Here is a 27,042-nt window from a genome sequence, read left to right on the forward strand (position 1 = left end):
TTATTGGCAATGGTTTTGAAAACATCACTGATGGGGGAGCAGAAACCTTGCAGTTTTGACCAAATTGATTTTACGCATTACTGAAACATAACCTAACCATTTTCCTATATCTTCCTACATTTAAAAATAAATCTGCATTGAATTTAATCTTCCTCCATTTTATCTGACAACAGCATGCAATGCAAAGTCACCTGGTGACACACAGATGGTAACATACTCTTCTTGTTTAACCAAATAGCGACTATGTCTGAGTCTACCATATGAATGAAATTGATTAACTAGTCCTCTGTGGGAAAACGACAAACGTTGGACTAAGTCTGAGTTTATGTGACATTGTGCACGGCATCTGTCAGAATGTATAAGATCCTAGCTAATAAAAAGATGAGGAGGGGAAGGTAATTTACAAATTGGGGGATTTTAAAAATGATATAAGATTGGCCAAAAACCATTAGTATTAAATTTGAGACCGTTGTCCGTTGAAATCCCTATTTTGTTCATTTAATTGCATAATCTTTGAAAATTCTACATTCTAGTTGAACAAGGATTGAAAATTGGGATTTAAGGATTATTTAATTATTAAAACAATCTGGTTAACGTTAAGGGAGTAAATAAGAATTTTACTGAGTAATGGGGATGTTGTATCAAAATATGGCATTTTTTTAAGAAAGAGTGAGATAATACACAACAATGAAAATAATATCACATAGCAAAAAAAAAATAAAAAAATATCTATGAAAGAGTTTGGTTGTGGCCTGGCCTTGCCTTAAGATCATAAGACAGATATTTTTATGGCATTGTTATCCTAAATGGGAGCTTTGGTTACCTGGAATGAAAACCAATGACAATTATGAAAATAAATTTCCCAACATGGTAAATCAGTGGACGAACGTTCCCATTATAGCACGAAGAAGTTGATTTCCCCATAAAGGTTGGACTATGTGGGGACAAAGGATGCTATCTCTTTTTTGAGTCTGAAATGTTTTCAGGTTGACATGCTGTGCATACTGCAATACTGAGGTTGATCATGGAGATGGAGAATCTTTTGTCTAAAATTGTTTCAAAATGGTAGTTGTACACAATTCCAGAAATTAAAAAAAAAATGACCAAGAAATTTCTAGCCACTCATACTTTGGATGCAAATAAAATCTTAGTCAACAAGATTGGATGAATTGAATTTATGATGTGGTCAAGGCGAGATAACTGAGTATGTAAAATATGTCTCTCTTGACTAATTTATAGGGACCACAGAGAATGTATTAGTTATTACTGAAACCAATGTAAAATATCAAAAGTTGAGGTGCAGATAGAAAATATTTAAAGTTTTCTATTTCATATTGTTGAATTGAAAATGACGGTTGCATTTGTGCACATGTTCAGATTACAGTTGGCATGCTACAGACATTCAGCAGTTCTCTGGTACAGGAATGTTGTTGGAATTGTAGGAATGGTGCAGTGGAAATTTAATGTTTGCAGTGATTATCACCATTTTCCACCAGGTCCAAGTTCATGGTCCTGCTCACATACTTGGAGAATTATGAAAGGGAAATCTAATACAGTTTACTTAACGGTCACTATCCTATCTGCCTCCAACCACGCGCTGCCGTTAAGAGGATTGGATAGGCATGTGGATATGCAGAGAATGGACAGATATAGTTTCAGTGCAGACAAATGAGAGTTGGTCTTGGAATCTTGTTTAGCACAATCATTGTGGACAAAAGGGCCTGTTCTTGTGCTGTACAGTTCAATTAAACAAAAGCAAAATCAAAGAGTGCGTAACGATGGGTCAATTCTTGCTCCCGTCCCAGAGATCCAGAGCCCCAAATTTTATCCTGACTTTGCTTGCTGTTTGAATGTTCTCCCTTTGATCACGTGACACCACCTGATGCTCTGGTTTTCTCCCACCTCCCAAAGATAAACTGGGAGGTTAATTGGGAATAATAAATTCCCCAGCATCAGCATATCTAACTGACATACTGAGATTTGATGGACGGCATTTAATAAAGAATAAAATAATAAGCTATAGAGAAATATAGGGAGATGGAATGGGACTTATGGACTTGCTTTGCTGGAAACCAGCATTAATACCAAAGATGAATGGCCTCCTTCGGATCTTTAAATAAGATGCAACGACGTCTCACCATCATTGATGAGACAATATCAAAGACCTGTTAATTTGTTTTATTTGTTGGTAAAGCAAATGTGTAAGCTTGAACAAATTATATTTTAGTTAAATCAGCAGACAATATGGCGAAAGACTAAAACATAATTTGAAACAATACCATTTTTTTTTAAAGTGAAAATAAATAAAAGTAAAATGGACAGCAGAGGTAGATAGATAAGTGCCTGCATCAGCTCTACACTCGGTCACCTCCTGTACTTTTTGTTGCTTCACTTAGTGGTACATAATTCTGGCAGTTACGGGTGGTGTAACTGATCCCAGACTGGTTTTCATAACTTTCCAAACAAAGGTATGCTTGCCAAATACTTTTTTGATGAAGACGGCATCCCATAAATTTCAAATAGGTGGCTAGTCGTACAATAAGGACAATGTCTCCATCTGGCATTGTACCAAAATAATTCAATTTATGATAATTATTATTCCATGTTGGGTGGATCTGTCGTCTTGAATCTTAACAAGAAAATATTGCACTGCAGGTGTGCCATAATCAAAAAATTGTATGCTCAGCCTGTGTTATGGTGGAAGGAGGAATATATTGACCATATGGAACTCAAGTAAATAAAAATGCAATTTAAAAATCCTCTGGAACCGTAAAACAAAATCTTTTAGTTTTGAAATACAATTTTGATCACTGTTCCATGATTTCAACTTGACATTGAGGAGGAAATGCCAGTATATTTCCAGGTCAGGATGGTGTGTGATTTGGCACGGAACTATGGTTGGTGGTGCACGATACAAAATGCTGTAGTTACTCAGCGGGTAAGGCAGCATCTGTGGAGGGAATGGACAGTCAACTCTGAGTCGGGATCTTTCTTCAGGCTGATTGTAGTAAAGGGGGAGAACCTGGAAAAGAGCTCAGGGTGGGGTGGGACAAAGCCTGGCAATTGATAGGTGGATACAGGTGAGAGGATTGCTTTGCAGATGGGTGGACAAAGGCTAGAAAGGAGGAAAAAAGGATGCCAGATCAGGGGTGGAAAATAGTGAAATATAAAGCCTGAGGGGCGGATATAAATGGAAGGGAACAGGGAGGTGGGTGGGAGAACGGCAGGATAGTGGGAAAAGTGGACACTTAGCAGGGTGCTGTAAGTAGTACAAGAAGAGGAGGGTGGAGGGTATTAGTTAAGAGTTCAGTGTTTATACCATTGGGTTGTAAGCTATCCAAGTGGAATATGTGGTACAGTTCCTCCAGTTTGGTTATGGCCTCACTCTGGCAGTGGAGGAGGCCCAGGATAAAAGGGTCACTAGAGAAATGGGAGGGAAGTTAAAATGGTTAGAACCAGGAGACCCAGTAGGCCTTGGCGTACTGAGCACGTGTTCGGCAAAATGGTTGCCTAGTTGACACTTAATCGGGCTGTTGTAAAGACGACCATATTGGGAGCACCAAATACAGTATAGGAGGTTAGAGGTATACATGAACCTCTCACCTTGAAGGACTGCTTGGAGTCATCCCTGAATGGAGGCGAAGGAGAAGATGTATGGATAAGTATTGCATCTCCTTTAATGCAGGGGAAAGTACCTGGAGAGGGTGCGGTTTGCATGATGCAGGTGAGGGAGGAGGGTAGGGACGGGTGTTACATCCCCTGTAGTTGCAGGAGAATGTACCAAGGGAGGGGATGGTTTGGCATGGACAGGTGAGGCAGTTTCACATGCACTTCTAACCTCATCTACTGCATTTGATGCTCCCGGTGTGGCCTGCTCTACATCAGTGGGGCTAAGCGTAGACTTGGTAATCGTTTCATCAAACATTTGCACTTGGTCCGCCAAGGCCTGCTGGATCTCCCAGTTGCTAATCATTTTAACTTCCCTCCCATTCCCTACTGACCTGTCCATTTTTAGGTATCACTCCCCCTTCCTCCTCCTCTCTTTCTTGTGCCCCTGATCTCCACCCCACTGCCCACTAATTTTTCCCCCTATCCTGGCCCACTTCCCATCTCTTTTTTCCTGTCCCCTTCCACTAATATCCCTCCCTCCATCTTAACATTTCATTCCTCTCCTCTCCTTATTTGACACAGTTTGTTTCTTTTTAATCTTTAGACTTTGTCCTTGAATCTCCCAATCCAATCCCCTGCACCTACATCCACCTATCACTAGCCAGTTTTTGTCCCACCCCAGGTCATTTCAAGCTTTCTCACCCTTTATACAATCAGTCTGAAGAAGGATCCTGACCCAAAGAGCCGTCTCACCATTCTCTCAACAGATGCTGCCTAACCCGCAGAGTAACTCCAGCACTCTGTTTTGGTCAAGATTTCAGCATCTGCAGTAGAGATTTCAGCATCTGCCGTTGTCTCCATCTGGTTGGTGTTCAGACACACTTGCTGTGTTTACCTTGGTGTTTGAATTTGGGATGTATTGTTGAAGTAGCCATGCCAAGTAATTTTGATCACTTGTGCAGTAGCCACAGTGGCCCAGATGTGATCATTTAGGAACTCTTTGGATCGGGCATGAATCAAGCCGGTTGCTTTGTCCTAGATGGTGTCAGGCTTGAATGTTGCTGAAGCTGCACTTTTCCAGGTAAGCAGAGAATATTCCAAACTGCTGCTGAATGTTTCATAGAGCAAGCCTTTAATCAGGGCTAGGCCTTGCTTTTTCTGAGGAGTTGCAGTGCAATTAAACACTGTATAATTGTCAATAAGCATTCCCAGGTTTGCCTTCAATAAAAGGAGTTAAGTGATATTGATGAATTAGTGCAGGGGTTCCCAACCTTTTTCGTCCCTTTTACCCCTGGCAACTTTAATAATAACAATGATATTTCACTTACTTATGAACAACTAATGATGAAAAGATACCGGTATACCAGAACCAAAGACAGTCAGTCAATGAGAAAAAATATGTACAAATCCAGAATCAACAAACGTACCCCCTGGGTAGGCGAAATTTACCCCAGGTTGGGAACCCTCGAATTGGTGGAAGAGATTTGCTATGTTCAAACCTTAAGGAGCGTTCCCATTGATTACTAGTTTTATCAGGACTACTAACACATTTTATTTGGTAAAATGTTGGGATGGAATGGAATACTTTATTGTCACATGTGACAAGGCACAGAGAAATGCTTTGCTTGCATACCCAATGTATACATATAGCGGCCAAATACGGCGCTAACAAGGTTACAAAGCATGGGAAGCCTTCTGGCCATGCGGCCCGGTGGGAAGTCTCAGTTCACCTCTTGTCCATCTTTGGACCAGAACCGCAATGAGGTTTCGCACAGAATGGTCATGTTGAAATTTGAGTCACAAATTGGTGAACAGCTATCGATGAATAGGTGTTGTTTAGTAATGGTTATGCATATTTCACAAGTTCACTAATGATAGAAATAGACTAGTGGGATGTTAACTGGCAAGTTTGGATTTGTCTAGATATTTGGGGATTGGACATCCCTGGGCAAATTTCCACATTGTTGGATAAATGCCAGTATTATAACTATGCTGGAACAGCTTGGCCTGAGGCCTAGCTAAATGTAGAGTATGTCTTCAGCATTATACGAGATTTTATCCAGTTCTGCATTCTTTACTGCATCCAGTGCACCCTCCGATTGCAGGGGGATCCAGGCGATTGTCCACTCAGCACTTGGGGTTGAAGAAAGTTACAAATACCTCTAAAATCTTTACTAAAAGATCAATAAAATAAACATATCGCCACGTATAATAGTGTGGATAACATTACATTTCAATAATTACTTTTCAATCCATGCCTAAATGTTTTCTGAACCTTCCTTCACTTTCTGAGCAGTTGCAATGGAATTAGATGTTGAATAGTCATCAATAAATATCCCCACTTTTGACTTTGATGGAAGGAAATTGATGCAGTGCTGAAGATTTTTCTAATGACCAGCCATTGGAGACTTTCCCCTTGTTTTCGACAAAAAAACCCCATCTAACTTGCTGCCACACAAGTGATTGCAGCTCCACACTGTCAATTGAGAGGCAAATATTCTGTTACAGAAAACGGCACTGGCCGTGAATTTCCAATCTCACCAAATAATTTGATTCTATCAATAAGGACAGACTGTGGCACTGAAGCTGCATTCAAATTTGGATTAAATTCAAATTCATTTCCAGCTTAACACATGCTCCACTATAATATGCAAGCCTTGATATCAAGCAAATACACGTAACAGAATGAGTTGTGTCAAATAAGGCTGCATTATTGCCCGGACACTCTTTCGATCTATTTTCCTGCAAAGTTTCATCTCATCTCTGACGAACTTTAAATAGGACACAGTGTTGGAGTAACTCAGTAGATCAGCCAGCATCTCTGGAGAACATGGATAGATGACATTTCTGGTCTGGTGTGAAGAAGGGTCCTGACCTGAAATGTCACCTATCTATATTTTCCAGAGATGCTGCCTGACCTGCTGAATTATTCCAGAACTTTGTGTCCTTTAGTGTAAACTAGCATCTTTGTTCTTTGTTTCTAATCTTCAGTATTAATGGGAAACTATTGGTTATCTAAATTTCAGTGATATTGCAGCATTATGCGGACAGTGCTTGCATTTGCACCTGCTCAGTCACGTTCCTAGCCATTGTCTGGAAGCATACATGAGGAATGGCCTTGCACTCAATATTGACAATACAAAGATCCTTTACCTATCTCCTCCTGTTGCATCCAACAAAAAACTTCATGATGAGACATGGGAAAACCTAGACCACTACTCATACCTCACAGTGGCGCAGCGGTAGAATCGCTGACTTGCAGACCCAGAGATTTGGGTTTGATCCTGACTATGGGTGCTTGCCTGTACAGAGTTTATACATTTTCCCCATCACCCGCGTAGGTTTTCTCTGGGTGCTCCAGTTTCCTCCCATACTCCAAAGACGTACAGGTTTGTAGGTTAATTGGCGTGCTATAATTGTAAACTATTTCTAGTGTGTGGAGAATAGTGTTAGTGTGCGGGGATCGCTGGTCGGCGTGGACTCGTTGGGCCGAAGGGCCTGTTTCTGCACTGTATCTCTAAACTAAACTAAACTCGGGTGCCGCCTCTGGGCAAAGACGTATAATTTATGAAATGCACCACAGCCTTTAATGAATCACCATAGCCTTTGATTGATTGAGGAAAAGGATGCTCTGAAGATCAAGATCTTAGACATGGCATTACATAGGCAATAGCAAACTCTCTCTCCTCTGCTTCTGTAACTTGGAGCACCTTAGGCAAGCATTTCAAGGCACTGGAAAGATACCCATGCTATCCCAAAATCCAGCAAATTCATTGGAAAGTTTAATGATTTAATGGTATCTTTTCTCAGCCCAGAATTCCACTCAGTCAGCAATGTCACTATGCAACATCGATCACAAACCTAATACCACATTCTGAAACAGACAATATATTCAGAGCTGTTATTGGAAGAGTTTACCAGGCAGACAGAGAAAAACATGCAAATATATGTTCAAATCCTCCTCGATGTACAACATATTGACTCCTTGCGAATTTCTGGAGGATGAGCGTTTAGGATGGTGTCAAGAATCTCAAGGCCATGTTTCAAGACCCCATATACCCCAATGTGGTATAGACCCCACCTTGGTGATGGAAGATACACATCACCTGAAAACCTGCCTCCCTAATCAGCCAGCATCTCACCCATCTGTAGTTTCCACACTGGCCTCTTTAACAACCTCCAAATCCACAAAACTGCTGTGGAAGTTAGTCATTTTTGATCCTGTTGGTTAAATCACAGTGTGATTCAAGTGTTCAAAAAACTTGACACATGCAGTAAATGTAATGGAGTGAAACAGCCAGAAAGAGCTAATTAAAATGATTATGTCTGATTTAGAGTGCATATACTAGTGCCTGTGCTATACATTTTGTAATTCACAAACCTGGGTAATGTTGTTCATCTATTTGGCAGTGATGTGATTTTCTTGTTTGCTAATTCATTGCTATAAAATCCACTAAGGTTGAAAATACTGTTCTGAGAGGTGAAACAGTTCTACAAGTTTACTTTTCATTTCGCATGTTAATGCAAATGTTTTATCTTTCCAGACTAGACACTCTGTCTAGACACAGTTAAGGGTATTTAGATTTGAATAAGTTTTATTTTAATGTCGAAATTGTACTAAACAGAAACTCAATTTCATTAACATTATTGTACAATAGACTGACAAACAGCACTATAGCTTCAAAAGCAAGACTTGAACCTTAACACCTGTTTCCCTTTCAATCATGAAATTGTTTTCTTTTTATGCTGCTTTATTAAGATTATGCACACTGAAAAAATTACTTTGAACACAATTTATGAAATTGCTTTCTTTGTAAATTGCTTCTGGAAATTTTCAAATTGAATTTTGCAGGATGGTGTCTGTGTTGGTAGAATGAGGTGATCACAATGGAGTGTTGTAATGCATTTAAAAAACTGTGAGAATTTAGCTTGTCTAGACTGACTAGGCCTACAGGGAATTGGAATATTTAGAGCTTCTTTGCCCATTAGGTGTCAAGTATGTGATAGATGCCAAGCTTTTTTTTTTACTTTGGCAATAACTCAGCTATGCTACAGTACACTACTTGCCTTCAGCAAGCAGAAACAGTGAATGTAAGCTAAGATGATTCTCTCTTTAAAGTGGCTTAAAATCTACAATTCTAACAGCAGACTGCCAAGTTATCAACTTCCAACTGCTGAATTCATCAATAAATTATTTCCGAAAGAATGGGATCTTCTAATTTTGATGATTCATTGGTTTTGAATGCACAAATCCAAATGTAACTGAAGGTTAACTTTTAACATTGTGGTCGGCATCTGTTTTGTTGTGTAGGCATATCAAATGTGGGCTTTAATTGAAGGGAGCTGCCTTATTGTCTCCATTTCTATTTAATTATTTAGAACAGTTAAAATTGAAACTTGATATACTCACACAGTAGAATATGCTGGTGAAAACATTTATGATAATAGCATGCTAAAACAAATATCACTGACAGAAGCAATCCGTCTCAATAAATGAAGAGGGACAAATTTATAAAGAAACTTTGAGGCTATGATGTAACTAAAATTTATTTAAATGAAAATTACTATCATGTAACTGATTTTGGCATGAATATTTAGATAAAAATCAATGTATACAATGAAGATTCAGAGGCATAGTCATTTTTTTCCAAATGGACACAATATATTCAAATATGATGAAATATAACAATATCCATTCCAATACCTAAGCTATTCTGTATGATTTCCAGGAGCAGGGCTGAATAGAGAATAGTAGAGAGCATGCTGACTGGTTGCATTGTGGTTTGGTTCGGCAACTTGAGTGCCCAGGAGTGGAAAAGACTACAAAAAGTAGTAAACACTGCCCAGTCCATCATCGGCTCTGACCTCCTTACCATCGAGGGGGTCTGTCGCAGTCGCTGCCTCAAAAAGGCTGCCAGCATCATCAAGGACCCACACCATCCTGGCCACACACTCATCTCCCCGCTACCTTCAGGTAGAAGGTACAGGAGCCTGAAGACTGCAACGTCCAGGTTCAGAAACAGCTACTTCCCCACAGCCATCAGGCTATTAAACTCAACTCAAACAAAACTCTGAACATAAATAGCCCATTATCTGTTTATTTGCACTTTATCTGTTTTATTTATTCATGTGTGTATATATTTATAAAATGGTATATGGACACACTGATCTGTTCTGTATTCATGCCTACTATATTCTGTTGTGCTGAAGCAAAGCAAGAATTTCATTGTCCTATCTGGGACACATGACAATAAAAACTCTTGAATCTTGAATTTTGAATTGATCATATAATAAGAATCTTTTTTCCATTCCTTTGGACCATGGGGGATCTAAGTGAATGAAAAAATGGTTTGTGGAATGATCTGTTTACTCTTCTTTTGATCAATGCCCTTTGATATACTTCTGTAGTGAACATTTCAGCTCTCGAATTTAAAAGTACCATTAATGCAATACTTTTTATAAGAAAATTCCACAACTCCCCTTCCCTATGTGGGAAGTACTTCCTGATTTCCTCCCAAAGAGCCCAGCTCATAATTTAAGATTATGCTGGCTTGTTTTGGATTCCACCTCCAGGGGAAATGGCTGCAGTAAAACTGTTCTGTCAAAGCCTGCCAAGTAGGCCACCCCTTGATCATCTCAATTCGCCAACATAAACCAAGCTTATGCAACTTCATCTTCGTATTGCCATTTTTTTATTCCTGGTAATATTCTGTGGTAGTTCAAGATTATAGCATTGTTGCAAAGATAGACAGCCCACAGCAATGTTGGTGAAATTGTGGTTACATTACTGGTGTGGTAATCCAGAGGCATGGATTAATGACATGGCAGCAAAATTTGACACATGTTCCCACCGCCGGCAACAATTCCCACCACAGCAGCTGGGGAATTTGAATTCAGTCAATTAAAACTGGTTGGAAAATTAAAAACAACGTGTAAAAGGCTCATGCTCGTTTGGAAAAGAGATCTGCTAGCCTTGCCTGATCTGGCTAATTTCGTTCACTCGGTAACTCGCTACTGAAATTACCTAGAAAGTAATTTCAACATTAAAACAAACTAAGCAAAATACCAGGATAGTCTCTGCAGCGACCTGATTTTACCATATTTGATGCCAACTCAGCCTTTCAGTGTCTTCTTGCCGAATGTCCAAAGTATCTCGATTAGATATGTTGTCCGGTTCAAAACTAAGAAAGTAAAGCAATGAAAGTGTGATTGTATATTTTGTTAAATGGTAGAAGATGAGGGTAGATGTTTACATGAAGGATGAAAGAAGTGGAACAAAGTGAAATGCTCGATTGCAGGGGAAGTATGGGGACACATCAAGGTACATTTATGGTGATAAACGCCCTATCATCACTTCCCCAACTGTCTGAATGGGACAAATGTTTTAGTGAAGTCACCCCTCATTTTTCTATGTCTGGAAAATAGAAAATTAGTTAGCCTACGCAATCTCTATTCACGTGACGCAGCTGCAATCCCTGAAAACAGTCTGGTGAATCTTTGCTGCATTCGCTCTATAGCTAATAAATCCTCCCACGGTTATCCTTCCTAAGGCGCCATATCAATCTCACCTAAGACCTGCTGTATTTGCAGTAAGATGTCTTGCACTGGTACTCATATTTGTTACAACCCAACGTAGTACTTGACTTCGTAGCTACCCACTGCACTCGGATCATTCAGAGATCTGTGTACAAGAACACCATGGTCCCTTTAAAAAAAAATGTTTTAATAAAATACTGAACATTTCTGTTTTTCTGCTCACTGTGGATGAACTCATTTTCCTCCAATGTACTCAATTTGCACGTTGTTGCCCATTCATTTGGCTTGTCCATGCATTCTCTTTGCTACTCGCAATCCCATTTAATTTAAGTTGACAAGCAAACATGGCAATGTTACATTTGGGCCCTACCGTAAATTGTAGATATAGATTGTGAATAGTTGCAAATTATTCCTTCCGTACCCCACTGTTTACAGCCTGCCAACCTGAGGACCCGTTTAAAAAAAACTGTTACTGCATTCTTGTATGGCTCCTAATCCCCCAATTTCACATGCTCTCATCTTGTTCATCAGTCTCCTAACCTCATTAGAAGGATTTTGAAAATCCAAATACACTGCCCATTAGTTCATCCTCACTCTTCTATTCAATACATCTTTAACCTTTAAACATCTTTAACATCTCATACGGAGAGTGGTGAATCTCTGGAATTCTCTGCCACATAAGGTAGTTGAGGCCAGTTCATTGGCTATATTTAAGAGGGAGTTAGATGTGGCCCTTGTGGCTAAAGGGATCAGGGGGTATGGAGAGAAGGCAGGTACAGGATACTGAGTTGGATGATCAGCATGATCATATTGAATGGCGGTGCAGGCTCGAAGGGCCGGATGGCCTACTCCTGCACCTATTTTCTATGTTTCTAACCAACAGCAATCAGTTAGTCAAACATGATTTCCCTTTCATCAATCATACTGACCCTGCGCAATCATATTATTTTGATTGCTAGTTGGAGCAAATTTAACCCACCAGTTGGCCACAGTAGTCCCAATGAAGTTGGCTCCCTCACCCAGCCTAGACGCCATATTTTCTGGGCAATTTCGAGTGCGTTCTCATAATTCTGTCCGGATTAAAGGAGGCGCTGGACCATCAGTTGCCGGAAAAATAGTGGCGGACCTGTACTGATTTCTGTGATTTCCTATTTGCACAGGAAAATGAGAGTTTCTGGAATATTCTTTGTCTTCCACGAAGGGAGTCGCATCATGAATGTTTAATTCTTTATTGTTTAAATATGACATTTCCTAATATAAATTCTTCCACCTCTAATTGTACAATACCCGCATTTACCTTTGTTAGTCTTTTTGTATATCCCTAGAGTGGTTCCTTTAGTTTGTTAGAGAAGCTCTTGCAATCTGTACATAGAAGCATCTAGTGATTGTACAGTCTGATTCTAAACATTGATCTGAACTCGGGTGGTAACTCCTCTTCAAAATGCCATGGGTACCTTGAGTGAGCAAATGTGATGGCTTCAGTGCCTCATCTGGACAATATAAAAGTCCATCATAAATGATGGTATCAACTAAGATTATTCAGCTCATGACTGGAGTAGGATTTGAACCTACAGCTTTCTGATCAAGAGATGATAGTGCTACCCACTGAGTGTCAGGTAGCACATACCTGTTGTGAACAGAGAATTGTCATCGTGGCTATCCCTCGAGGTCGAAGATGATGGTCAACGTTCTATTGTTTTTATGGATGGACTCTCAGGTGGCTTATGAGTCCAATCCTGAATTTGCAGCTCACAGAACGAAGATGCCTGTGCGTGTGTTTGTTTAACATGTACTTGATAGAAACATAAAAAATAGGTGCAGGAGTAGGCCATTCGGCCCTTCGAGCCTGCACTGCCATTCAATATGATCATGGCTGATCATCCAACTCAGTATCCTGTACCTGCCTTCTCTCCATACCCATCATGTTGCACTCCAAGAAGCACATGGTCCTTCACAAATCAATCAACTAATTGAAATCGCAAGGGAATCAAGACAATTGGAGCTGATCTGTTGCAGCCTTCATCCGCCTTCACAGCCGTTGAGTTCAAGATAACTTTGCCCGCCTGGTCTGCCGTTGAGGTCTTGTAGGTTGGATCGTTCTTAGTCTGGACCCTCATCCTCGACCTTACCGCCATGGGCGGCCCTACCAGAGCTGGTGCTTCCGATGGCATCGCTCTCGGAATCATGGAGTCATGCAAGCCTCTTCACCACGACACGGTAACCGATCTGAAGAGGGAGAGAATAGAGATCAGGGAACAGGAGGGAGTCTAGCATTAAAGTGAATACATCCCTGGTCTGTTGAATCTGATGCTGGTAATCTAGAATCAGCATGGAGAATCAAAGAACCATATTCTAGTTTTGAAAACTTACATCAGAACAGGCATGTGTTGGTAAAGTTCCCCCCCCCCCCCCCCCCCCCCCCCCCCCCCCCCCCCCCCCCCCCCCCCCCCCCCCCCCCCCCCCCCCCCCCCCCCCCCCCCCCCCCCCCCCCCCCCCCCCCCCCCCCCCCCCCCCCCCCCCCCCCCCCCCCCCCCCCCCCCCCCCCCCCCCCCCCCCCCCCCCCCCCCCCCCCCCCCCCTTGTGTTGAAGTTCAGTGCAGCAGCCAGTCCATAGAAACCCTGGATTGGGCTCACAAAAGTGAGAATTGTGATGCTCACTGAAAAAGAAAGTGGCCAGGTGTGATTGTGGACAAACAATGTCCTCTTTATTGCATTGTAGTGTTGCTAAGGATGGGAAACTTGAGTAACAAGGAGGAACAAGGTATTGGAGTTATTTTCACGAGTGGATAAAAACCAAGCAGAGATTTAGCTGAGGTTTTTAAAGTCAGAAATTAGTCAGGATGAGATATTTGCTGTGGTTTGGGAGTTGGTAATAATTCCATTTAGTGGTCCCTTACTGAGGAGGAGAGTGATTTGAAGTTTCTTTAAATGGAGAATTGGTGCAGGGATCAGCTGAACAAGAAACAAATGTAATTAGCCTAATAAATGAACAGATTAAGGATACAGAAGTTGTTTTGCAGAATTGATTTGGTTGCTAACATAAAACCGGCAGCTCAGTTGTGAATACTTCATTTTTTGGTGCTTTTAGAATGATATGGATTTATTTTTAAGTGGCAAGTTCTTAACAGTATTCACCCAGTAGTTTAACAGATACATGTTATATTAAATTTCCATCCATGCCATCATGCATTCACACAGCTTTTCTGATTTTTGTTATAATGAGCATATCACATGTTCGTAAATTGGACAGGGAATTGAACTGAAGTACATCTCTTATGTCATTAACTGTAACTTCTCTACAATGTGGCTATTTCAAAGAAATGTTCTTGAAATTACTTTAAATTATGCAGTGATTCATAGTTCTAGTCTCTCGTTCCCTATTTAGTTCACCAGACATGAGCAGCAGAGAGAACAAAAGATGCCTGTGCGAATATACTGTATTGTTAGTTATAATTTATAAGATAGAAACCTGCAACAGGATCTGATGCTATGAAACAAATATTTTGTTGAAAATCAAAATCTGCAGGTGCGGGAAATTGGAAATTAAAAAAAAAAATTGAGAATGTCAGAAGGTCGAACAATCCCTCTGGAAAGGGAACCGATTGCCATTTCTGGTCCATGATCCTTTGTCATAACTGGGGAAAAAAAATACAGACGCAGACAGAGAAGCTAATAACTGCTCCTGCATTAACTCATGTACATCGGCGAGACCAAGCGCAGGCTCGGCGATCATTTCTCTGAACATCTCTGCTCAGCCTTCCTAAACCTACCTGACCTCCCGGTAGCGCAGCACTTTGACTCCCATTCCCAATCTGACCTTTCTGTCCTGCTCCTCCTCCATTGTCAGAGTGCTGAGTGCCCCCCACCCCCACAGACTGTCTCCCTCGGATGGTCACGTCGCACAGACACATCTGCACTTTAGTCTGTTTTGACTATTTTACTGTTGTAATGTTCTTTGTACCAACCATGTTCTCGGGGTATCTAAACCTAAATTTTATTAGTTACTTAAGTTATGATGTCGGATGGAAGCTGCATACCCAAATCTCGTTGCACTTATGTGCAATACAATACAATACAATACAATACGGTTTTATTCATCACATTGCACATAAAGTGCAAGTGAAATTAATTTGTCAGCAGCGGTGCAATGATAACGAACACACAATACACAATAAAAATGTAACACAAACATCCACCACAGCATTCATCACTGTGGTGGAAGGCACAAAAATTGGCCAGTCCTCCTCCATTTCCCCCGTGGTCGGGACCTCAACCCTCCGCAGCCGTTGCTGCGGGCGTCCAGATGGTAGAAGGACAAGGTAAGTCCAGAATCGGCTCTTCCCCGCCGGAGACCGCGTCTTCAGGCTGGTGTAGGCCACAGGCCGGCGGTCGAAGATTCAAAGTTCCTGTCGCATCCAGAAGCACCGCAGGGCCAGTGGTCGAAGCTCCTGCAGGGGTGATGGTAAGTCTACGCTGGGTCCGCAGAAGAAGTTGGCCGCGGGCCGGTGGTGGAGGCTTCTTCTCCCGGGTCCCCAACGTGAGATCCTGGGCTGCAGACGCCGCGCCAGCTGAAGCTGTGCAGACCGCGGCTTCAGGCTGCCGCGGGCCAGCGAAAAGGAACGCTCCCCTCCGGCGAGCCCCAGTGAGGGATCGCCCGCTACGCGCCGAGAGTCCACGCTGCGCCTGCCGCTGAAGCCCCAGGCGCATCTCTGGGAAAGGCCACGCCGATCCTGATTGTTAGGCCTTGGGGGAGGCGACCAGGAAAAAGTCGCCTCTCTGTGGAGGAGGCGACCGTAGCGGTTTCCCCCTTATCCCACATCATCCCCCACACAAAACGCACAAAGAAACACTAAAAACATACTTTAAAACACACTAAAACAATTAAAAAAAAGTTGAAAAAAACTAACGCGCTGCTGACAGGGCTGCCGCCATTGCAGCGCCCCCACCGACAATAACATTTATTATTATTATTATTATTATGCCCAGCGCAAATTGGAGGAACAGCACCTCATATTTCGCTTGCATAGCTGACACCCCAGCGGTATGATCATTGACTTCTCTAACTTCGTAGCACTTGCTTTCCCTCTCTTTCCATCCCTTCCCAGTTCTCCCACCAGTCTTACTGTCTCCGTCTACATTTTATCTCTGTACTGCCCACTCCCGTGACATCAGTCTGTAGAAGGGTCCCTCATTATTTATGCTTTCTAATGCATTTTCTTGTATATCTTTAATAAATTGGGGTTTTTTCTATGATTATGGAGAAAATATGATGGATTGCATTTTTTTTTCATAGAAACAAATACAATGGAATACATGAAACTGCACCGAACATGGCTGTAGTCCGATTATGTAGTCTGATTTCCATACATTATGTTTGCAATATTCAGCACATTTATGTGTCATCTTTCAAAGAACGGCACGATTATTAAGTTTGCAGATGACATTAAAGAAGGTGTTTTCATAGACAGTGAAGATGGTTATCAACATTTACAGCAGGATCTGGATCAGCTAGGCAAGTGGGCTGAAGAATGGCTAATGTAGTTTAAAGCAGATTAGTGCGTTATGTTGCATTTTTGTACGTTAAATCAGGGCAGGATCTTCACAGAGAATGGTAGGGTCATAAGGAGTGTTGGAGAGCAGAGGGATCTAGAAGTTACAGCTACATAATTGAGCAGCATGGTGACGCAGCGGTACAGTTGCTGCCTTTGACCTGTTTTTACATAATGTTAAATGGTCAGCTCGACATAGATTACCAAACCTACACCAAACCCAAACCTATTAGGAGCGGACGAGGACATTCAAATTCGAATTTGAGATACCAACTACCAAATAATTGTACAGCAATTAATTCTTCGCCCACACAATTAAAGCATGGAATAGTCTTCACTCTACCATCGTTACACAACTAGATGCAACTAAATTTAAGGTAGCTCTTCTTCTCCAAGAATCCTTTTTTGCTCAAGTCCGCCACCTCCAGTTTAAATTCCATTTGGAATATTTTGGAGGACCAAGAAAAACCCAGAACTTTCAGGCCAGAGACCTGGGTTTGATCCCGATTATGTTTGCTGTCTGTATGGAGTTTGTACATTCTCCCTGGGACCGTGTGGGTTTTCTCCGAGGTTTCCTCCCACATTCCAAAGACACACAGGTTTGTAGGTTAATTGATTTGATATACATGTAAAATTGTCCCTTGTGTGTGTTAATGTGCGGGGATTGCTGGTCGGCGTGGACTCAGTGGGCCGAAGGGCCTGTTTCCACACAGTATCTCTAAACTAAACTAGACATAGTTCGCTGAAGTGGCATCATTTTCCATGACTGATAAACAGTAGCGGACTGGGTCTAAAAATATTGGTTGCCAGGAGACAAAGGGGGCCCACTTGATATAGGGGGCCCACTTCATCAGGGGCTCACTTGGCCTCGGGCAAGCTGACACCCTAGCCAATCCGCCACTGCTGATAAACCAGACGGGCTTATAACTAGTGTGGAATGAAGGAGGGTAGCGCTCTTTCACCATTCTGGTGGGAGTGGCTGCACCAAGCCTCAGTGCTTCCCACAGCATGACTGCTCTTTGCACTGTAAAACCAACTAAATTTGGGCAGACCAAAAGGCATTTTTTATAAAGTTAATCGTAGTTGATGTTAGTCTCAGTATCACATCCCTGATAACAGGGCATGAGCAGAGTCTTCTGTTATACATTACACAAAATGAATCGCAACAAAAACCACTGCATTTCCTTCCAAACTTTCTTAATAAATGCACATTACAGGAGATGGATGATACATTCAACATCATTGCAGCTGCATCGATGTATAGAGAGATCAATATTATCTTTTCATTTCAAATATATAATTTATTCATAAAATACATAAGAATTACAAAATAATCTGCATGTGGCTATCTCCACATTCATTGTGTTACCAAATCAATACAATCTAGTTACTATGGGTCAATGACACTCATGTTTCCTCTAATCAGTAATCCATGAGGTGTTTCAGAGACTTGCAAAGGACCTAGTTCCTCAGTATCCAGTGATGGCAGGGCTTTGACTGTGGTTCTTCACAGAGCCTTTAGACCAGTTGCACCAAGGTTCAAGGTGCCACACAATACATGCTCCTGCACCTTGGAATGTGCTAGTTGGCAGCATTCATTTCCCCCAAAAAATATTATACAGACAACTGGCTGATCCCAGACAGACCCTGGTGTGTTTTTCACTGGGTTGATGTCTTTCCAGCAACAGTTGATGTCTGTCTCGGTAGGCATCTCTGGGAACACTCATAGATCAGAGAGTCCTTTGTAACACAGCTGCATGGAGTGAACCTTGACAAGGACCATCAGACCTTGGCAAATGCACAGTCCATAATAAAGTGGCAGATCATGTTGTTTGCAGCACATATATCTCAAGGACAGCATGCATTGGGAGTGTGCATGAAGGATCTGACGGGGAAGGCCTCTTTCACTGACGTTAAAATAATCTGTTCAAGTGGGCAGCTATTTTTTTCCTTCCCGAGATTACCGTCTTGCCCCCTACCAGGTCACAAATGGGTGTGAGTGGATTGCTAATCTATACAAGATTTCTGGTTGTTGATTTACAGGGGATTGTGTTTCCTAACAAGCATTTCATTACTAGATTCACTGGCTTGCTTATTATTTACTTCAGATAATTTCTAGACTCCATACACAGCACATCTGGGACGCAGATGGATGCAGGGGACATTAATTTCCCAGGAGACCCAGTGACATGGCTGTAGACTGAAGCTGCGAACAGTCTGACTGGTTTTGCAGCCATTCCGTTTTGTAAATAATGTTCTCGCTCCAACCCTGGTGATGTTGATCAAAATTGTCAGGAATGGATGAAATGAAACCGCCTTCTGCGGAAAAACACTTTTTTTGTAAGCTAGCAGTAACAAGCAACTGCAGAGTTTAAATTTAGAACAATAACTTGTATATGAATAAGTTTAACTCTGCAGAATGGTTAAGTGTTTCTAACTCCCCTTTTTACACATTCATCCCAGGTAAAAATAATTTTGGAAACACCACTCCCCTCCGGAAAAAAAAGTCAGAAATGAACCTACCAACTCCAAATCTAGATGGACTTGTATGATTAATTTATGCTTGTTTTGCCTGTGGATGGAACAGGCCCCTCATTTGCTACAAATATGAATCTTGCTCTGGTGATCTTTAAAGCTGTCGTATCTCTGCATATCCCAGTCCATTAAATTCAACTCTGTGGGCTGTCTTTATCTTACAGATTTACTCCTTGCCCTGGCTCTCCCCTTCGCTCTCCTCGATCATAAGGGTGATCATCTAAACTTCACCCCTTCCCTTCATCACCACCATCACAATCTGCAAATAAGACCTTTATGGGTCTGTCCCACTTAGGCGACTTTTTAGGCGACTGCAGGAGGCTATGCAGTCGCCACATGTTCGCGGGCGGTTGCCAGAGAGTCGCCTTCATGGTCGTGAGGAGTTCCTGCATTCTGGGAACTAGTCGCGGCCTCATTATGGTCGCCGCAAATTTTTCAACATGTTGAAAAATTAGCGACGACTAGAATGAGGCCGCCCTGAAGCGTAGCGAGAATTCATGTGCCGTAGGTGAGTCGCCAGGAGGTCCTAATGGGTTGCCAGGAGGTCTCGAAGGTTCTCGTTGGTTCTTGTAGGTTGTAGCTGGTGCTGACCGGTGAATTTCATGGGACATTGGGGGAAAAAAACGTAAACAGTAGTTTTCAGAACCAAGGATAACCGACCGGTAATGTTAATGTCCGCTGAGTTTCACAGCTGTGTATCTCTGGCTTCTTAAAAGTTGTCTCCATCCCTTTTTCCCCCTACCCCCCTTCTCCCCCACTCCCTCTTTTAAAGGACTTACCGTACACTGTGCTTTAGCCGTCTTAATTACAGCGCCAACCTTCCTGTTCATCGCGGCGTGTGCCTGATTCGCCTTGGCTTTGCACCGTGTGAATTTCACACAGCGTCCCCCCCCCCCCCCCCCCCCCCCCCCGCTTGCCCTGGCCCCTGCCTTTGCGATATGCTTGTGTGTGTGTTCTACTCTGACAGTCGCCGTTCCATGCCTGAAAAATCGCCTAAGTGGGACAGGCCCATTAGTCTTCCTTCGCTTCAATAGCATGATATCGCATCTGCTTTAATCACATGGACATATGTTGAGTACATTGCAGAAGAGAGAACATTAAGGTTGCACCTTTGTAAAATTCCCTTGCATGTTTTTCAGAAACACAGTTCTATATAACCATTCTGAATGTAAAAGTGCGATTCCAGAAAATACCAATAATAATTTTTTGTAAACACTTCTTGCCTTGAGCAGGATTTAATTTTATATGGAGTTAGTTACCCTTGAGTCAGACATGGATAGTGGGAAATGTATGAACTATTCACTGGTTCATTTTTAAAGGTGCTTACTTTCATTATGCTCCAGCCGTATTTGTCAGGCACGAGTCCATTTTAAACATTCTTTATTGTTTGTCAAGCCAGCCAACATGTATCAGTTTTAAAGCTGTGCACAAGAATTAACTGCTTGGGAGTTCTACTTTTCTCTTTGACTGCCACATATTATTAAACACCAATGAGAAGGTGTTATCCTTATTTTTTTTTATCTGTGCAGAGTAAGTCTACCTATGGTAAACCTTTCAGCTGTCAGTCTGGTTACATTGTTGGATCAAGAGTGTTTTATTGTCATATGTCCCAGATAGAATAATGAAATTCTTACTTGCTGCAGCACAACAGAATATGTAGTACAACAATAATAATAATAATAGTCTATTGTACTTCAGAGCCTACATGAGGTTGTAGTGTTTAATAGCCTGATGGCTGTAGGGAAGAAGCTGTTCCTGAACCGGGTTGTTTCGGTTTTCAGGCTCCTGTACCTTCTTCCCGATGGCAGTGGTAGAATGAGTGTGAGGCCAGGATGGTGTGGGTCTCTGATGATGTTGGCTGCCTTTTTGAGGCAGCAACTGATAAATCCCTTCGATGGTGGGGAGGTCAGAGCCGGTGATGGACAAGGTAGTGTTCACAACTTTTTGCAGTCTTTTCCGCTCCCAGACATTCAAGTTGCCGAACCAGACAATGATACAACCACTACTGTGCACCTGTAGAAATTCAAGAAATGGAAATTTTATTTACTTAAAATTCTCTACAAATTATTTGGAAATGGAAATTTTATTTCCATTTCCAACTAATTTGTAGAGAATTTTAAGTAGGGCTTTTTTTTCATGTAGAAACAAAGAACTGCAGATATTGGTTTATACCAAAAATAGACACAAAGTGCTGGAGTCAGTGGGTCAGGCAGCTTCTCTGGAGAAAAAAGATGGGTGACGTTTCAGGTTGTGAGCTTCCTTCATTTTTAGTCTGAAGAAGGGTCCTGATCAAAAATCTTTTTTCTCCATAGTTGCTGCCTGACAGGCTGAGTTACGCCACCACTTTGTGTCTTTTCTTTCTTGACTGTCTTCTTTACAAAATGGGCGACATGTCTCCAATGCATTACAGAGCAAGAAATCAAAGCATTCAGGAGAGCTGCTTATCTGGACGGGACAGTTCTTGGCATATTGTTTTTGATCTTTAATAATAACATAATGGAAATGTTGGTCGTCTTTTGAAATGATATCATTTGCAAGGCCTCACAGATAGTTTAGCAAATACTTACATATTGCACCACTGCTAATAATCTTATAGTTTACTTGACATCACAAAAAATACGAATTTTGCTGTTTTTGTGCTAATTGAACTGAAAAATGAAATCGGAACTGACCATAGATGTGTACAATGTCATTTCTAATTCAGATGGAAGTCAGTTTCAGAGAGTCAGGAAACTTATTTGTACCCCATCAAAAGAAAAGCATTAGATAGACACAAAATAACTCAACAAGACAGGCAGCATCACTGGACCGAATGGGTGACGTTTCGGGTCAAGGCCCTTCAGACTAATTTGACGGGTCTCGAACTGAAACGTCACCCATTCCTTCTCTCCAGAGATCCTGCCTGTCCCGCTGAGTTACTCCAGCATTTTGTGTCTGTCTTCGGTTTAAACCAGCATCTGCAGTTCCTTCCTACACAAAAGGAAAGCATTGTTCTGTGAATAATCTGAGTTATCAGTTCCATTAATGATTTGGTGCTTCAATCAATTGCTGCTCATTGACAAACAGGCATTGATTCCTCCTGGGAAAACCAAAGACAAGTGAACTGATTTGAAACTTCATTGCCTAATCTATAACTATGAAAAGTTTATACATGGCAGATGTGGAAAAATATTCTTTGAAGTTATATACAAATTAAAAATGGAACAATGCAAAAATATTGGTGCAGTTTGTTCAGTAATTGAGTAAATCCTCACGGGCTTGTAAACTTTAAGCTGCATTTTTGTACATTTGTCAAAATTAGTAAACTGTTTATTGATTAAACCTGGGTTGTTTATTGATTAAATTGATTTGCTCTGCAAGAACAACTTTCACGATAAGCTCCGTGGATCACAGGATTTAACAGATCCCCATCCTGCATCAAGAGATTCTTAATTTAGTTTTAGCAGCAAAATATATGGACAAAGAGGAGTTTATTTTGCAATCATTCTAAAGTTGCGCTTCTCTCAGTTGCTTCCCGTTTTTTCTTCTTATTCACGATATGAGTACGTTCCTGGCCAGACCAACATGTTATTGTCCATATCTAATTGCTCCCTGATCTTGGTTGCTCACTGAGCCGTTTTAAAGGGTAGTTAAAAGTCAATCACATAGTTGAACTTGATGTGTATATATAGGCTGGGTAAGAATGCCCCATTTTCTTCTCAGTAAAACATCAGTGAACCTAAAGGGCCTGTCCCACTAACGTGACTTTTCAGCGACTGTCTTCGACCTTCAAGCTCGAGGGCATCGACCGTCAGCGATGAAACCGAGAGCTGGATCGACCGTCTGCACACACACTCACACTCACGCTCACACTCACACTCACACTCACACACACACACACACACACACACACACACACACACACACACACACACACACACACACACACACACACACACACACACACACACACACACACACAGACAGACACACACAGACACACACACATACATCGCAAAGGCGATGGCCAGGGAAAGCGGGGGAGCGCTGTCTGAAATTCACAACCGCGATGAACAGGAAGGTAAAAGACGGCTGACGCAGTAACGGTAAGCCCTTTAGAGAGCGCGGAGAAGAAGGGGGGAGAAGGAGTGGAGACACTTTTAAGAAGCCAGACAACTTTTAATAAAGTTTAGCGGGCATTTAACATTACCCGTCGGTTTACTTACCTTTTTTTCACTACCTTCGATTAGCGTTGATTGCCTTCGACTATATGATGGCATTACCACCTACTATGACCTACCTCGACTAAACCTACGAGTAAAAAAATATTGTTTTTTTCCATGGCGATCTTTTTTTACTCGTCAGCATGTTGAAAAAAACGCCGCAACCTAGCTGAGGCCTCGAGTAAGCAGGGACTACTCTCGAGCATGAAGAAGAGTTACAAAGACCTCCTAGGACCTTGTGTCGACCATGCTGCGAGTATGAGTCGAGGGCAAACTCTTCTAAACTAGCAAATTGGTCCCCGTAGTGGGACAGGCCCTTAATGGGTTTTAATATCACCCCATTAAAGTCACCATTGTTGAAATTAGCTTTTTAATTTCAGATGTTATTTAATTACCTGAATTTAACACTCTTCCCCCACACCCTCTCCCCCCCCCCCCCCCCCCCCCCTTCCTCATCACCCCTCCTAGTGCTGCTGTCGTTGCATTCAAATGTGTGTCTCCACTTTTGGATACCTGTCCATTAATTGAAACATTATACTGTACATGCCCTTTCACCTGTAAGCTGGTGAAAGGCTACTTCGCTAAATGTACCTTTCAATCAGTTGCTGAAGGTTAATGATCTATCGTGCATCTTTCTGGACTAAGCAATTAGTATTAGTTCACTTCTTATAAGAAACGCTCCCTCTGCTCCAGTGTTTGAGAACTGTCTTGATTGCATAGATTTAAGATGGAACAAATGGCACGAGTAGGAAAAGGGATGAGGTCTGCAAAACGACTATAAGAAGTCAGGCAAAAGTTTAAAAAGCAGCACCTTCATGGTCGTGATCTCCTAATTACTCCCAGTGCCACATTACTAGTGAGGGTAGGAACAGGAAAATAGGACAGATGAACGTGTGGGTGAGGAATTGGTGCAGGGGGCAAGAATTCAGATTTTTTGAACCATTGGGATCTCTTCTTTTCATCTTGCCGTTACTGTAGAGTATTCTGAGGGATAAGATGTATATATGCATATATGCGTGTGGATAGACATTTGGATAGACAGGATAGTCAGCATAGTTTTGTATGTGGGAGATCTTGTGCAATGAATCTGATTTAGGTATTGAAGAAGTAACCAAAAAGGTTGTTGAGGGCAATGCCATAGATGTTGTAGGCTGCTCTGAAAGATTAAAATCGTGTGGGATCCAGGGAGAGCTAGCTGACCAGATAGAGAATTGGCTCCGTGGAAGGAAGCAGAGGGTGAGGGTGGAAGGTTTTTTTTTGGACTGGAGGCCTATAACTAGTGGTAGGCCTCAGGGCTCGGTGCTGGGCTCATTGTTGTTTCTGGTTTATATTAATGATTTGGATGAGGATATCGAAGGCATGATTAGTAGGTTTGCGGATGGTGCTAAAGTGACTGATATCGTAGAGAACAAAGATTATTAAAAGTTACAGCAGGATCTTGATCAACTGGGCTAGTGGGCTGAGGAATGGTTAATGGGATTTAATGCAGATATGTGTGAGGTGGTGCATTTTGGGAAGTCAAACCAAGACAGGACCTCCCAGTGAATGGCAGAGTCCTGGGGAATGTCAGAGAGCAGAGGAATCTGGGAGTGCAGGTACATATGTTCTTGAAAGTTGTGTCATGGGTAGATAAGAAGGCTTTTAGTACATTAGCCTTCGTCAGTCAGGGTATTGAGTAGAGAAGTTAGGATGTTATATTACAGTTGTACAAGACGTTAGTGAGGCCGAATGTGGAATATTGTGATCAGTTTTGGTTACCCTGCTGTAGGAAGGATGTTATTAAGCTGGAAAGAGTGCAGGGAAGGTTTGCCAGGATCTTGCCAGGATTTGAGGGCCTGGGCTCTTGGGAGAGGTTGGGCAGGCTGGGACTTTATTCTTTGCCGCTTTAAGAGGATAAGGAGTGATCATATAGGGGTATGTAAGATCATGAGGGAAATAGATAGGGTGAATACACAGTATCTTTTACCCAAGATAGGGGAATTAAGAACAAGAATCAAGAACCCAGAGGACATGGGTTTAAGATGAAAGGGGAAGTTTTTAATAGGAACCAGAGGGTCACTACACACAAAGGGTGGTAGGTATATGGAACGAGCTGCTAGAGGAGGTAGTTGACGCAGGTACTATAACAACACTTAAAAGTCATTTAGGCAGGTGGAATTAATGTAGATGTGGTATCTTGTTTGACATGGACAAGTTGGACTAAAGGGACTGTTTCAATGCTGCATGACTTAATTTGGGGTTTCAAATTTGATTTTGCTTTCAAGACCAGCATCAAGCAATGCCAGGGCAGGTCTAATTTGTGATGAAGTATGAAGCAATTTAGAGCTCCTGAGCTGCTTAAATTATCCATTCCGTTTTTTCCCAGAATTGAAAAAAGTATTGATTTCCTTCATCAGGGCTATGTTAAATACATTGGGGTAATGAAATATCTGACAAATAGTTTAATCTTTTCAATAGCCTACAGTGGAAATTCACTAAATAGTTCACCAAAATCTCAGATTATTTGTTTTTGAAACATGAACACTACAAAGGGTGTAAAAGTATAGGAGTCCCAAATGTCATGGAACAGAACTCAAAACTAATTTGAAGTAATACAATGTTGGCTGTGACTATGGTGATATTGGCTCGTGCGTTGTTCAGAGAAAAACACAGCTGCTGCTCATTTGATGTGTAGAAAAAATGTTCAAACAATACCACAGATAGCAGGACTATCACATACTTTCCTGATAAGATAGCTAAAGATTTATTGCATACTGTTTTGGATGTGTAATGATTTACAAACCACATTTGTAGTCGAGTTATGCAGCATCCTCTTTTGGAAAGAGGTCATACAGTAAAATCTACCAACGTATTTGGAATTCGTGATTTGCTATCTTATTTTCTGACATCCAGGATATCAGTCCCATAACCGGCGTTCCAGAAGACCAAGTAAAAACACGAAAAGTGAGGATTTTTGTTCCAGCACGGAATGCAATGCAGTCTGGTGCAAACAACACAAAGCTCTGGAAAATGGAGTTTGATACAAGAGAACGCTGGGAAAATCCTTTAATGGGCTGGGCATCAACGTAAGTGTTGTCTTTAATAATATGTTAAATTTTGAAGTTCAAATGAATTTCAGTTCAATTTCTTCCCTGAAATCAGTTTTCCAACAAAATATATTGCATGATCTTTTTGTGAACCATGTATTAACATGATTTATGACACTTATCTCTGCTTGTTGAAAACATCTGCTGTTTAAATAATGTCCTGGTTCAACTAAACTTCATTCACCCTATTTAACCTGGAAATTTGGATCTAGTAAATGATTACCTCAGAACAGGCCAGTTGTCAACAAAAAAATGTTGCACACTGCACATTCTGTCAGCAGCAACACATTTCAATTATTTATTGCTTTTAAAGTAATATGTTTCATGGTTCTTCGCAACCATTAGGAACTTATCAATAAATGTTCAGCAAATCAGAAAACAATAAAACATAATCAGAAGTATGAGTTTTGAGCAAGTTTGTACAACTACAAAGACTGCCAGCCAGTAATGAGTGGTAAAAGAGCATATACAAAGGACATTGGACACCGAGAGCCACCAAACACATAGGTATAGAAATAAAACTAAA

The 27,042-nt window shown here is 41.5% G+C and overlaps 1 protein-coding gene across 1 annotated transcript in view; it reads left to right on the plus strand.

The window, feature by feature from the left end:
• The window catches only part of ndufs4 (NADH:ubiquinone oxidoreductase subunit S4), a 105,505-nt gene that overhangs the window by 64,809 nt on the left and 13,654 nt on the right, over nt 1-27,042 (plus strand). Inside the window, exon 3 of the mRNA XM_055634058.1 lies at nt 26,323-26,495. Within this exon, the coding sequence (XP_055490033.1) occupies nt 26,323-26,495 (173 nt within the window). The remainder of the gene's footprint in view (nt 1-26,322; nt 26,496-27,042) is intronic.

This window comes from Leucoraja erinacea, chromosome 1 (genome assembly GCF_028641065.1).
Source record: "Leucoraja erinacea ecotype New England chromosome 1, Leri_hhj_1, whole genome shotgun sequence".
NCBI classification, from domain to species: domain Eukaryota; kingdom Metazoa; phylum Chordata; class Chondrichthyes; order Rajiformes; family Rajidae; genus Leucoraja; species Leucoraja erinaceus.